This window comes from Notolepis coatsorum (assembly GCF_963971535.1).
Source record: "Notolepis coatsorum genome assembly, chromosome: 17".
Lineage (NCBI taxonomy): Eukaryota > Metazoa > Chordata > Actinopteri > Aulopiformes > Paralepididae > Notolepis > Notolepis coatsorum.
The window spans coordinates 6804932-6820208 of record NC_140181.1 but is presented as its reverse complement, the minus strand read 5'-3'; the positions used below and the strand labels follow the sequence as shown (position 1 = coordinate 6820208).

Below are 15277 nucleotides of genomic sequence, written 5' to 3'. Positions count from 1 at the left end.
TGGTCTTCATCCTCCTGTACTGTATTGTACCCATTCTGCAACCTTTTAATAAAGTTTTCATTCGTTCATTCTGACGGAAACATAATAATTTTGATCGACAGTCGAGTCTGCCAATTACGTCACAGCGCTTGCACCCGCCCTGCTGTTCTTAGCACCAATCGGCAAGCGCTATTAGTTTTTGACTTCCTGAATGTCCTGTGTGCTGAACATCAACAAAGCTACTAACGTTAGCTCCCCGCGGCCGTCGAGTAGGAGACCAGTGCTCCACAGGATGACTAAATGAGGCATAATGATTTTACTACAACGAATGTTATAATAAAAGCCTTTCCATACATCTGTCTGATTGAAAACTTTATTAACAGACCGCGGAATGGGCATATCTCAGCACGGGCTGAGATATGAACGAGTAACGTGTGGACAGATTGACGCGACACAATCCTCTTGGGCAAAACATCACAATATCCACGATACGTTGAAAAGGTAATGAACTGTACCCGATATTTATATCATATCGCCCAGCCCTAACTGTGATACAGTGATACATGGTGATGATCAGAGATATCCTCATGTACATGGTAAGAGGCTAGCAGTGATTACAGTGATACATGGTGATGATCAGGGATATCCTCATGTACATGCTAAGAGGCTAGCAGTGATTACAGTGATACATGGTGATGATCAGGGATATCCTCATGTACATGGTAAGAGAGGCTAGCAGTGATACTGCCGGCGGTGGGATTAATGAACTGTTTATTGTCCAGGATGAGGCAGCAGACTCCCATTTAACCCTTTCACTACCACACTACAGAAGGTTAACCCTTTCACTACCACACTACAGAAGGTTAACCTTTCACTACCACACTACAGAAGGTTAACCTTTCACTACCACACTACTAGGGCTGACCTTCGATTTTTTTTTGAATTCGACGCTTCGGGGCCGAGATTCGATTTTAATTCGAAGCGTTGGAAAAAATAAAAATAAATTAAAAATAAATGTATTTTTTTTATTTTTTTTTTTTATGTTGTGAGAACTTGTACAGCACTTTGTTCAACTTTGTCAGTGCTGTAAAGTTTAAACCTTTTTAAATCTTAGACAAACTAAACACTTTGCTTTCATGAAATATTGTAAGCCGTCATTTGAGGCTTTATAAAAGCAGCACAATGAACACAAATCTGTCAGTGCCGAGTCCGACCTCATCTTAAATAACAAACAGCATTGCTTGTTGTAGTTAACAAAGAGAGGCAGAGCTGATTTAGTAAAAAAAAAAAAAAAAAATCATATATATATTTTTAATTATCGAATTTTTATTTCATATTCGAATCCCATGCCCATCGAACGAAGCTTCGAAGTATTTAAGACAGCCCTACACACTACAGAAGGTTAACCCTTTCACTACCACACTACAGAAGGTTAACCTTTCACTACCACACTACAGAAGGTTAACCTTTCACTACCACCCTACAGAAGGATAACCTTTTCACTACCACACTACAGAAGGTTAACCTTTCACTACCACACTACAGAATGTTAACCGTCTGTAGTGTGGTTGTGAAAGGGTTAACCTTCTGTAGTGTGGTTGTGAAAGGGTTAACCATTTGGTAGTGTGGCAGTGAAAGGGTTAATAAGATTGTGTATCTGGCGGGACCTCCATCTGAGCAGATTATTGTTGTTGGATAGGATTAATTCTATAACATCTATACTGTAGTTGGGGGAAATACACATGGTAATCAAAACACTTGTGTGTATATATATTCTCTCTAACCTGCTGAATTAAATGGTGAAATTAAACTATTCCAAATTTTTCTGGGGGCCACCTGGGAAATCTCCCTCAAGGATCCCTGGGGGTCCCCAGAACCCGCTTTAAGAACCACTGAACTAGTTGAAGCACAAGAGAATACCAGCAGCACCCAAGGGAAGGTGAACCTGGATGAGTATTTAATGCATCTACACAGTCATGCAAACAGATGCCTGGTGAGAGCAGTGCTGTGCTCTCATTACCTTATTTACTTGGAGCGTTGGACCATTGGATATGGAGTATTTATGGTGATGTACGATATATCGGCCGCCGATATAATATCGGCCGATATGGCAGTTTTTTTTACACATCAGTATCGGTCCGATATCAAGATAGGGCCGATATAATTTTATATATTTTTTTAATACATGTTTTGGCCTTAAATAGTTTCAAAAATATCTGTCATTTCTGAAAATAAGTTACAAAAGTTTAAAAAAAAAAAGCGTTTTGGAAAATAGCTCTTTATTTGATTATCATAAAAAAAATTAATAATTTCAGGTAATTAACATTACATATCTCTTGTTGTGGAATTAACAAAACATTATGCATACTTTTGACAATAAATAAAATCAGAATTTGTTCTTAATTGCTTGCCTGGGTAAATAAAGGTTATAGAAATGTATTTTTATTTTTTTATTTTTTTTTAATACCGATATTTTCCGATATCACATTTTAATGCCGATATCGGCCGATAATATCGGACATCCCTAGTTATCGGTATCGGTCACAATTTTCACATCGGTGCATCACTAAGTATTTTAGGGCTGTCCCCGACTAAGGATTTGGATGGTCGACTATGATTGGAAAAAATTTGCCGTTAGTCGACTATTGGTTGACAAAAAAATACTATAATATTTTTTTAAATTATTATTTTTTTAAAATGTTGTATCATTCCATTTGGGCTGTGGGGGGTGCTTAATGTCTGAATGAGTCGACTGAAGGCTCCTTGTCCTCTGCAAAAGCATGCAATTGGTCCACTCATGGATACATCTTGATATTTGTCTAGTCAGTGTGTTCATTAGATATTTCTGTGCCTCTGTGCCTGTTTTCGTAGGCATTTAGCCTCTGGTATGCGTGCCATTAGCCATTTTTTTTATATTCGACTAAGAGGTTGGCCAGTCGACTACGGCTCCTTTCGAACGATTAGTCAACTAATCGACTAATAGGGGTCAGCCCTAAAGTATTTACATTACTTTCTTTATGCTCTGCATTTCTTGTCCTCATGCCCTGGTACGAGTAGTCTTCTGTGGAGGAATTACCAGCTCTAGACCCCCTCACCTATACTGCCCTGTCAAGGCAGACCGCAGTAACTTCAAAAAAGTGAAACTGAGAAAAATGGCTTTAAAGTTTTTTGACTTGCCATCCAAAATGTGTTATAGGTAGATAGATGATAGTACCCAGATTTAACATGTATTAATGAAGTAATCTTTAGGCATACAAAAATATGACATAATTATTTTAATTAACCCCCAAAAAGCAGATACTGCACTCTGCTGCACAGTTCCCTTAAATAATTATACAGGTAATGTACAGGCAAAGTGCAGTAACTTCAAATACAATGTTGTTTTCCCTCCAGCTTTCATAACTTAACCTAGCCATTTTATTTGGATCATCATCATTCCAATATATTCAGGTGTTAAATTTCATTTTCAAAATGGCTAGGTTAAGTTATGAAAGCTGGAGGGAAAACAACATTGTATTTGAAGTTACTGCACTTTGCCTGTACATTACCTGTATAATTATTTAAGGGAACTGTGCAGCAGAGTGCAGTATCTGCTTTTTGGGGGTTAATTAAAATAATTATGTCATATTTTTGTATGCCTAAAGATTACTGCATTAATACATGTTAAATCTGGGTACTATCATCTATCTACCTATAACACATTTTGGATGGCAAGTCAAAACACTTTAAAGCCATTTTCACTGTTGGGAAGTTACTGCGGTCTGCCTGGTTTTTGAGTGTGATTTTGTAGTTACTGCAGTTTTTAAAACCCCATATCTCCAAAACTGAGCGACATTAACATCTGAAACTTGGTCACAAGATAAAACATTTATTGACAAGTTCAATTTCACTCATAACTCAATTCTGACTTTTTTTGAGTTACTGCGGTCTGCCTTGACAGGGCAGTATAGCCTACTGTAGTCTTGTGGAGGAATGACCAGCTCTAGACCCCCCTCACCTATAGCTACTGTAGTCTTGTGGAGGAATGACCAGCTCTAGACCCCCCTCACCTATAGCTACTGTAGTCTTGTGGAGGAATGACCAGCTCTAGACCCCCCTCACCTATAGCTACTGTAGTCTTGTGGAGGAATGACCAGCTCTAGACCCCCCTCACCTATAGCCTACTGTAGTCTTGTGGAGGAATGACCAGCTCTAGACCCCCCTCACCTATAGCTACTGTAGTCTTGTGGAGGAATGACCAGCTCTAGACCCCCCTCACCTATAGCCTACTGTAGTCTTGTGGAGGAATGACCAGCTCTAGACCCCCCTCACCTATAGCCTACTGTAGTCTTGTGGAGGAATGACCAGCTCTAGACCCCCCTCACCTATAGCCTACTGTAGTCTTGTGGAGGAATGACCAGCTCTAGACCCCCCTCACCTATAGCTACTGTAGTCTTGTGGAGGAATGACCAGCTCTAGACCCCCCTCACCTATAGCCTACTGTAGTCTTGTGGAGGAATGACCAGCTCTAGACCCCCCTCACCTATAGCTACTGTAGTCTTGTGGAGGAATGACCAGCTCTAGACCCCCTCACCTATAGCTACTGTAGTCTTGTGGAGGAATGACCAGCTCTAGACCCCCCTCACCTATAGCCTACTGTAGTCTTGTGGAGGAATGACCAGCTCTAGACCCCCCTCACCTATAGCCTACTGTAGTCTTGTGGAGGAATGACCAGCTCTAGACCCCCCTCACCTATAGCTACTGTAGTCTTGTGGAGGAATGACCAGCTCTAGACCCCCCTCACCTATAGCCTACTGTAGTCTTGTGGAGGAATGACCAGCTCTAGACCCCCTCACCTATAGCTACTGTAGTCTTGTGGAGGAATGACCAGCTCTAGACCCCCTCACCTATAGCTACTGTAGTCTTGTGGAGGAATGACCAGCTCTAGACCCCCTCACCTATAGCCTACTGTAGTCTTGTGGAGGAATGACCAGCTCTAGACCCCCCTCACCTATAGCTACTGTAGTCTTGTGGAGGAATGACCAGCTCTAGACCCCCTCACCTATAGCTACTGTAGTCTTGTGGAGGAATGACCAGCTCTAGACCCCCCTCACCTATAGCTACTGTAGTCTTGTGGAGGAATGACCAGCTCTAGACCCCCTCACCTATAGCCTACTGTAGTCTTGTGGAGGAATGACCAGTTCTAGACCCCCCTCACCTATAGCTACTGTAGTCTTGTGGAGGAATGACCAGCTCTAGACCCCCCTCACCTATAGCTACTGTAGTCTTGTGGAGGAATGACCAGCTCTAGACCCCCCTCACCTATAGCTACTGTAGTCTTGTGGAGGAATGACCAGCTCTAGAACCCCTCACCTATAGCTACTGTATGTCCCAGTCTCTGGACTTTGATTTTGTAAGACGTTGTTTGTTGTTGTGGGGACACAACAAAGAGCCTCTGTTACTTTTATTTATTCATTTTGTCGGGCAACTGGCAAGCCTGGTTGATTTACTGTGGCAGGCAACAAGGCCAAAAGTGTTTGTGAATGTGTGTGTGTGTGTTAGAAAGAGAACGGGGGGGGGGGGGGGGGGTTTGATGCTTTGATCGCCACCAAAGGAATACGTTATGGACTACCGTTAGACACACGGTTGGATCGCAATGGAAACATGCTTGGATCAACGCAAGATTGATACCATATAGCCCTTACCTTGACTAGGATGTACCTCAAAAAGAATATTCCAATTATCTGATCGCCATTCCAAGTATTGATGTCTATCGTGTCGCCAACATAATCCACCACGCAGCACGGATCGGGAGTGTTTGATTCTCCTCAATCCGAGCGTTATAACCGCTCGTCCTGCCCGGAGAAAAATAGACGACCCGGACCCATATAATCGACGCACAGCCCAAGACACAAGGTTTCAAAGGGTGCTCGATACCGCCGCCGGCGCCTGGTAGGATAGTCAAGTCAAGAGTTTTAATTGTCACGGCATACAAGTATACAATGAAATGCGGGTGGTCGACGATGTGCAATACAGTGTTACAACATATAATAGAATCCAATAAAAAACAACATTGTGCAATAAACAGGTAACAGGTAACCTGCGGACGGTACTGTACCTTCGGAGTCCCAGTATGCCTTTTCCAGGCAACATACAGCTCCCTGACATTAAATAGGGTATTAAAATCGACGACCCAGAAACGTGTTAACACATGATTGGCACTGAAAGGGTTAATTTGGCATATTCCCTGTTTTGAATAAGCTCAGTTGTACAGAATGTTTTCGCGCTCAAAGGAAAACAACGCTGCCTTTTTGTTTTGGGTACCTTTCCCCCCCACGCTTCTCTGACCCTCTCCTCCTCTTTTTCCCCTGACCCTCCTCCTCTCCTTCCCCTGACCCTCCTCCTCTCCTCCCCCTGACCCTCTCATCCTCCTCCTCTCCTCTCCTCTCCTCTCCTCTCCTCTGCTCTCCTCTCCCCTCCCCTCCTCCCCTCCTCCTCCTCTCCTCTCCTCTCCTCCTCTCCTCCTGCAGGACCGGGTCTATGTGCAGCAGAACAACGTGGAAAACGTCTACAACCTGGGCCTCATCATCTTCCGGGACCAGGTGGTGCGATACGGCTGCATCCGGGACCACCTCCGACAGACCCTGCTGGACATGATCGCCCGCGAGAGGAAGGGAGAGGTGGTGGACAGGTGAGCGCTTTGTTTCAGTCTCTAGCTGATAGGTGAGTGCTTTGTTTCAGTCTCTAGCTGATAGGTGAGCACTTTGTTTCAGTCTCTAGCTGATAGGTGAGCACTTTGTTTCAGTCTCTAGCTGATAGGTGAGCACTTTGTTTCAGTCTCTAGGTCAGACCTGGGCATTGTACGGCCCGCGGGATGATTCTGACCGGCCCGCGAAAGATTACATGATAATTGAAAAAAGAAAAATTATATATTTTGTTTTGTTTTTTGTTTTACTTTTTTCTTCATGTCAACGTTCACACGCACAATATACGATTACCTAGGATTTGACTTGATTCAACAACAAAGCAGTCAGGGCAAGCCGAAAAACGGTCGAAAGTGTGGTTATTTGAAGTTTGGATATTTTTTTCACAACTGAGGTAGGTAGATTACATTTTTAGAGACTAAAGGACAGAAAAAAGGTACCATTGGGTACCGGTATCGATTCACAGGTACCGGTATCGTATCGGTTCAAATGTGAACGGTACCCATCCCTACTGAACACACAACTGCAGGGCAAGGGCATTTTTGCTCATGAAATGCATAGCCATGTGAAAGCCTTCATGACAAAGTTGCAATTAATTTCAAGGCAACTAGGCAGCAACAATCTCAAACACATGAAAACCCTGAAAGAAGTCAAACCATCAGCTGATCACCGGCACAGGTACTCATCCATGTTGGGAGCACTGCATGATGAATTTTCAAAGCGTTTTCAAGATTTCAAAAAGGTTGAGGATGAAATGCAGCTGGTTTCCTCTCCCTTTACCTGCAGTGTTGATAGTTGTTCAGCTTGAACTCATTGACCTGCAGTCTGATTCACTACTGAAAGAGCACTTTAAGTCAGCATCACTGCTAGAGTTCTACTCCGCTCTCAAGGAGGAGAACTTTCCAAACATGAGGAGACATGCTCAGAAGATGTTGGTTCTCTTTGGATCCACCTATATGTGAACAGACATTCTCAGTCATGACATTTACCAAGTCCAGGTACAGATCCTCTCTCACTGATGAACATCTGGCAGCTGTGCTTCGCATCTCCACCTCAGACATGCAACCTGACTTTGATGGACTTGTTAAAGCTCAACAGAGACTGGATTTCTCACACGGAATGAAAAAAAAATAACTGAAGAACACAAATGTGGAAATATAACAAGTGAAATGGGACACTTGATATTTTCTTTCTTTTTTTTGCACAGTTCTGAAAACATTAAATGTTTAATATAGGCATGTAAAGTAAAAAAGGCTACAAAACTGGGACACTTTTCTTTACACAGTTCAGTGACATGTCTTGTTTATTTTGGCTATAAGAGGATGTGATGTCTTTAGAAAGCTAAGAAAATCCTTGTTTCAATAGTATATGAAACTCAAAATGCCCTTTATTAATGTTTCACATTTTGTTTATCATTTTGGAAATAAATTCTATTTGAATAAATGATATTTTTGAAAGCTAACCTCACCTTTTAATTGCCAAATAATAACATACACTCTTACCAGGGGTCAAAACAATACCATTTACTGCTTTTTATATAGAAATAAAATGTATATTATGCATAATTGAGTTTGGAATTTTGGCCCGGCCCTCCAACATATTTTCAGTTGCTCATTCGGCCCCCTGGGAAAAATAATTGCCCACCCCTGCTCTAGCTGATAGGTGAGCACTTTGTTTCAGTTTCTAGCTGATAGGTGAGCACTTTGTTTCAGTCTCTAGCTGATAGGTGAGCACTTTGTTTCAGTCTCTAGCTGATAGGTGAGCACTTTGTTTCAGTCTCTAGGTGATAGGTGAGCACTTTGTTTCAGTCTCTAGGTGATAGGTGAGCACTTTGTTTCAGTCTCTAGCTGATAGGTGAGCACTTTGTTTCAGTCTCTAGCTGATAGGTGAGCACTTTGTTTCACTCACTAGCTGATAGGTGAGCACTTTGTTTCACTCACTAGCTGATAGGTGAGCACTTTGTTTCAGTCTCTAGGTGATAGGTGAGCACTTTGTTTCAGTCTCTAGCTGATAGGTGAGCACTTTGTTTCAGTCTCTAGCTGATAGGTGAGCACTTTGTTTCAGTCTCTAGGTGATAGGTGAGCACTTTGTTTCAGTCTCTAGGTGAGCACTTTGTTTCAGTCTCTAGCTGATAGGTGAGCACTTTGTTTCACTCACTAGGTGATAGGTGGGCACTTTGTTTCACTCACTAGGTGTGGTTCTGTTAACACATTCCCCCCAAAAAACGCTTTAAAGCGATATTGCCCGCCATGCTTTGACCGCCAGTCTCTTTGACGCACGGTAAGAGGACACAGTAACGTTATTTTCAGCCCAAAATTACATTTCTTTATTTACAAACCATCTGATCAATAAATCAACCCAACCTACATAAAGCATTTACTGATGATCGGAGAATTATAAACGACCCCCCCCCTTTCCTCCACGCATGATGAAGCATAACTATACGGATCATATACATTTGAATTTTTTAATATAGCGTGTCTAGGGAAGAAACGGCAATCGATAATCTATATATGCGTTTAGGCCTATAACTCACGTTCTAGGAATTACTGCAGAAAACGATAAAAACATACTTATATTCTAGACGGTATTTTTGTATGAATGAAAAAGTATAACGTTCCCACATCCTGAACGATAGATAATCGATGTTGAATGGGCCATAGTAATGTCAATATAGCAATACAATTTAAAAAGTTATAGCCCTGCAAAGAAGGTGAGCCACTCCATAGACTTATAGCGCTGGCTTAGAGGGTACCATGATGGGTACAATGCCCGGCGGGCAAAGTGTTAAGAACTGTTTCACTCACTTTGTGAACTGTTTTGAAAGGTCTACAATCATGTACTTTTTTTTCTCTCATCCCAAATGCTTTATCTCCAGGGGAGCGATCAGGAACGCCTGCCAGATGCTCATGATCCTGGGCCTGGAGGGCAGGTCGGTCTACGAGGAGGACTTCGAGGGCCCCTTCCTCGAGATGTCGGCCGAATTCTTCCAGGTGGGGTTGCTGGCTATGATCTTTCTGAGTGAATCTAGCTTAATCTTGTTGCTTAAACACAAAACGTGGTGCTTAAAGGGGAACTATCTTATAAATGGCCTTTTTGAGTGTTTAGCATTGTTTCATAGCTATGTGAACTTATATTAATATGATCTATGTCTCAAAATTCTCATATTGGCGCATTCTTCCAATTCTCCTCTCACAATATTCACCCTCACTGAACTGAGTCGTTTGAAAATGTGCCCTATATGTGATGTCATATAGTCACTGCTGCATGTTAATGTTCAGGCGAACACGACGGTGCTCAGTGGTTTAGGAGCCCAGGCTCAAAACAGCTCGAAATCTTGAGGTAGAAAAATGCTGTTTTTGAGGACTTGATTAGAAATACAAAACAATGAATAAAAAAAATATATATATTACAGAGGTGTTCCATAGACTCACAGGAATTGTGTAAAAGTGCCCAAATAGTGAAAGAAATAGTAAAATAGTTCCCCTTTAAAGGGCCACTTGAATCCTTGTGTCGTGTTAATTACAGTTCAATAAAATTATGTAGATAAAAAAAAAAAAAAAAAACCCATATTGAAAAATTATCTCACATTTTTTATTATTATTTTTGTATACATCTACGTCATTTCATTGAGCTGTAATTAACACGACACAAGGAGTCAGTGTCCTCTGATGACATCACAGGAGGAGATATTCAAACTCATTAACTCTCAATAAATGTTTAACTAAATAACGTATGGGGGGCCAGTTACTGCACTCGCAGTAACGCAGACGTCCCGGGTTCGACTCCGGCCCAGAGACCTATGCTGCACGTCTTCCCCCACATCTTCTCCCAACTTTCCTCCCTGCCGGGTCTATCCCAAACAAATAATAAAGCTGTAAAAATGCCAAAAGAAGAAATAAAAAAAATTAACGTGTGCAAATAGCAGGGATTAAAGCGCTCCGTCTTGAGACGGATTTCCGTCCATTTGATTCGGAGTCGGGACGGATTTTCCGTCAATTGGCTACCTGGTATAATATGATTTGTAGACTGGGAACAACATAAGCACCTGCCAAGCGCCAATGGAGGGCAGGTTTTAGGTTTGGCGAGTGACAATTAATGGGCTTAGAGCCTTGGGGATATGCGTGAGATAAATCGGATAAATGAATAAATAATTCCTGTTGAAGTGCCCCTTAAACGAAACTTTAAAATCCACCCCCTTTTGCACCACCCAGATGGAGAGCCAAAAGTTCCTAGCGGAGAACAGCGCCAGCGTCTACATCAAGAAGGTGGAGGCCCGGATCAACGAGGAGATCGAGCGGGTGATGCACTGCCTGGACAAGTCCACGGAGGAGCCCATCGTGAAGGTGGTGGAGAGGGAGCTCATCTCCAAACACATGAAGACCATCGTGGAGATGGAGAACTCCGGTCTGGTCCACATGCTCAAGAACGGAAAGACCGAAGGTGAGAGGAGGATTTGATTTTGATTACGGATCCCCATTAGCTGGTGCCATAGCAACCAGCTAGTCTTCCTGGGGTCCACACAAAAAAAACATACAAAAACAATTATTATTGCAAAACAAAATTATTAAAATTCAGTACTCGACACACAATGCATAATGAAACTAACAATTAAGATGGCTAAAATTACATGCAAGCAAAGAAACGGAAAACAAAAAACAAAACAAAATACTTAAAGTTTCTTTTAAACACATCCAGCGCCAAAAACGCTGTACAGCGTTATTGCCCGCCATGCGTTGAACGCCAACACCGCTGTACAGCGTTTTTGAGATCAATATTTCATTTTTTCGCCATGGCATTCATAATTCATCCAGCCAACCTCCGGTGCTCCAGCGGGACCCTGAATGAGACTGCAACGCCTCAATACCGCCACCTTGTGGATGGTCGGGCGAGGAAATTCCTCCTGCAGTCACATCTTGTTACGTGGACCCAGACAAACACTATAGTGTATATGGATCGCTGCCATAACGCAATAATCGATATGATTTCGGCATTTATTGCGCCATACAAACCGGAAATGGATGTAGGAGATCGGCGTCAAATAATCAGGATCTTTCTCATCCAGTCTCATCGGTGCACGGTAAGAGGACAGTAACGTTATTTTCAGCCCGATTGTTTATTCATTTCACTGCAAACCATCTGATCAACGTATCAAGCCATAGTAAATAAAGCTGTTACTTACGATCAAGGAATTATAAACGCCCCCCACCCTTTCCTTCACGCATGATGAAGCATAATGTATACCGATCATATACATTTACATTTTTTAATATAGCGTGTATGGGAAAGAAACGCCTATCGATAATCTATACATGCTTCAGGGCCTATAACTACTGTTTTTGGAATTACAGCAGAAAAGATTAAAACATACTTATATTCTCGACGCTAGTAACACAACAATGTATGAATGAAAAAAAAAAAAACGTTCCCACATCCTGAACGATAGATAATCGATGGTGAATGGGCCATAGTAATGTCAATATAGCAATACAATTTAAAAAGTTATTGCCCTGCAAAGAAGGTAAACATCTCCATAGGCTTTCAACGGTGGCAGACTGGGTACTTTGATGGGTACAATGGCTGGCAATCAATGTGTTAAAAGTGAATCTTCTGTAAATGCAGCAGAGGTTTTGAGGCGGGTTATTCCAAAGAGTTAATGCTCTAAAAATAAAAGATCTCCTTAAAGCGTTGGTTTTTGGACCTGGCAATTCAAGCTGCCCACTACTAGGAGACTCTGCCGATGCCTCAATGGACCTATCGCTGCCCTCCTTTTCTTGATCCTCCGATCGCAACCATTGCTTTCCTCGGACAAAGCAGCAGTTGTGATTGGATAAGGGCTCCGTTATCCATTCCCCTTCATTGAAATAATAACCTGGAAAGGTAGCATGTGATGACAAACATGTCTTGTTAGTAGGGATGCACTGATTTGATATTGATATCGGATATCGGCCCTGATATGACTAAAATAGCTAGATGGGGTATCGGAGACTAATAAAAAAAAATCTTAATTTAAAAAAATAATACCGGTAATTATTTTATTTAATTTGAAAATAAATAACAATTCAGTACATTTATGTGTTAATTTGTTACATTTGGTTTCAGTAAGTAAGGAAAGTAATGTTTTAAGGCAAGCCTGATGTTGCCTTGCACAAAAGAATGATCCCAGTCTCTTCCACACAGTGAGGCATACAGTTTATTAATGGGTATCGGATCGGTACTCGGTATCGGCCGATACCCAAAGCCCAGGTATCGGGACTGAAAAAGTCGGATCGGTGCATCCCTACTTGTTAGTAAGCTTGCCAGCCGGTCAGATGAGGTGTACTGCTAAAGCAGGGATCGGTTTCATTCATCGTCACTGTTCAATCCGTTTGTCAATACTTATCTGTTAACATTTCAATGAAAATACAATATTTTCTGTATGAATTTGTCAACTTTAGCACATTTTGTATGAATTATGTAATTCAAGATGCTTCACCGATTTGAAGGAAGAGGGTAAATGAAACCGACTATAATAGAAAGGATATAAATGGCTGTACATTCCCTGATAAAGACCCACACCACAGTGCAACTATTATAAGACAAAATTATAGTGCAGCTATTATAAGGAAATAAACCAGCTCTACAGTTGAGTAGATTCTCACCTTAAAGGAAACATTTGGGGAAATTAGCTTACCGTCTTCTCCAGAGAGAGACAAGAAGATAAATACCAGTTTCCTCTCTGTGCGTTGACTGAACGTGCTTCTCATCTTGACTAGACTAAGGGTGCTTTCACACCAGAGCTGTTTGGTCCGGACTATCGGACCAGAGTTTGTTTCCTCGGATAGTCCGCTTTTTTTTGGGGTGGTGTGAATGCTCAGTCGAACTCTGGTGCGGACCAAACACGCAAACTCTGGTCCGCCTGAAAACGTAGGTCTCGGTTCGCTTCATCGGACCAAACGCAAGACCAAATATAGGAAGTGACCTGATAAACTGCATCTTGGATAGAAGGAAACAAAACAAACACTGTGGCGTGCATTCACTGCAAAATAAGCACGCGGCAAACATGTCTCCTGGACAGATGTGGGCGAATGACGAGGTGAAAGCCCTGATAGAAATATGGGCAGAAGACCAAATTAAACGGCTACTTGTGGGCACTCATAAAAACAACGCAGTGTACAAGTTGTTTAGCGAGAGGATGGTGGTAATGGGCTTCAATAGAACAATGGATCAATGCCACGTCAAAATAAAAAAAACTGCGTCAGCAATATATTAATAAATAAGCAGAGAATTTAATTAGATGTCCATAACATTTGTGTTTTTAATTAGCATAGCCTAAATAAATATGAATTCAAGAAGTTAAATACTGAATTAACGACACATATTTATTAACAGGCTGAAAGTTAAAACGAATAACAGGCTGAAAAAACAATTAGACTATTTAATATAGGCTAATAAATGGTACCTTTTCCTCCCCCAAGAATGTTAGCTGTGGGGTGCCTCAAGGGAGTGTGCTAGGGCCACTATTTATTTTTTTATTTTAAATTTTTTTTATATTAATGACATGAAATCTGCCTGTATGTCTGACCTGTTTTTATACGCCGATGATTCCGCCATTCTTGTGTCTCACAAAGACCTAGGAGAGGTAGAGAAGACCTTAAGTAAGGAGCTTCAGAGTGTGGGAACATGGCTGGCCGACAATAAGCTGTCTCTCCACTTTGGTAAAACTGAGGCCATGCTTTTTTGGATCCAAAATAAAGCTGCGAAGGTCCCCAGGGCTGAAGATCCAGGCAGGAGAGTCGGTCATTGCTGGTAATGATTCAGTAATATATTTAGGATGCACCTTGGACGAATGTCTCACAGGGGAGGCTATGGCCTTGAAAACCCTGGCTAGGATAAGCCAAAGGACCAAATTCCTAGCACGTAAGTCGGATATGTTGGATAGAAAAACACTTAGGATGTTGTCAGGTGCCCTGATACAGAGTAATTTTGACTACGCTGCCTCCTTCTGATACAGTAGTGCACCCCAGAAAATTAAAAATACATTTCAGACTGCCCAAAACAAATTGATTAGAGTAGTGTTAAAGCTTCCTACCCGCACTCTGGATGTAGCCATATTTAATCAACTTAATTGGCTCCCAGTGGAAAAACGGGTTATTCAAATCAAGTTGGGCCTTACCCATAAAATAATGTATATTAGGGTCCCCTCATATCTCTCAAATTATTTTATGTGCTTTAGGGACACCCACTCCTATGCAACAAGGGGCAGTTTAACTGATATCAAACTGTGCATTTTCAGTAGCTCAATGGGGAAAAATACCTTTCGGTACTCTGCAGCCTATGAGTGGAACAAACTGCCTGTGTCCATAAAAATGATTGTCTCAGAAGGAATTTTTAAAAAAGATATGAAGAAATGGCTTAGGATGATGATATATGGGGGTGTGCTGTAGACTTTGTTTTGTTTGTGTTATTGCATTTATTTTGTATTGTATTTAATATTTATATGTCTTTGTGCATGGTGGAAACTACGGTAGTCATCTTGTCCATTGTGAGGACCACAATGGAAATAAACCGTAAGGTTTTATTGTGTTTTAATCCTTGACGATTTTAGATTATATGTGATGGCTGTACATGTGTGT

General features: G+C 41.6%; 1 protein-coding gene across 3 annotated transcripts in view; it reads left to right on the top strand.

Moving 5' to 3' along the window:
* The window catches only part of LOC311244524 (cullin-3), a 100523-nt gene that overhangs the window by 46164 nt on the left and 39082 nt on the right, over window positions 1-15277 (top strand). For 2 of the 3 annotated variants that reach the window (XM_084334075.1, XM_084334074.1), the window contains exons 4-6: window positions 6489-6649; window positions 9541-9655; window positions 10877-11105. In XM_084334075.1, coding sequence (XP_084190201.1) covers window positions 6489-6649; window positions 9541-9655; window positions 10877-11105 — 505 coding nt within the window. Of the gene's footprint in view, window positions 1-689; window positions 702-6488; window positions 6650-9540; window positions 9656-10876; window positions 11106-15277 lie in introns of those variants that run through there. The other variant, XM_084334076.1, reaches the window with a different exon arrangement.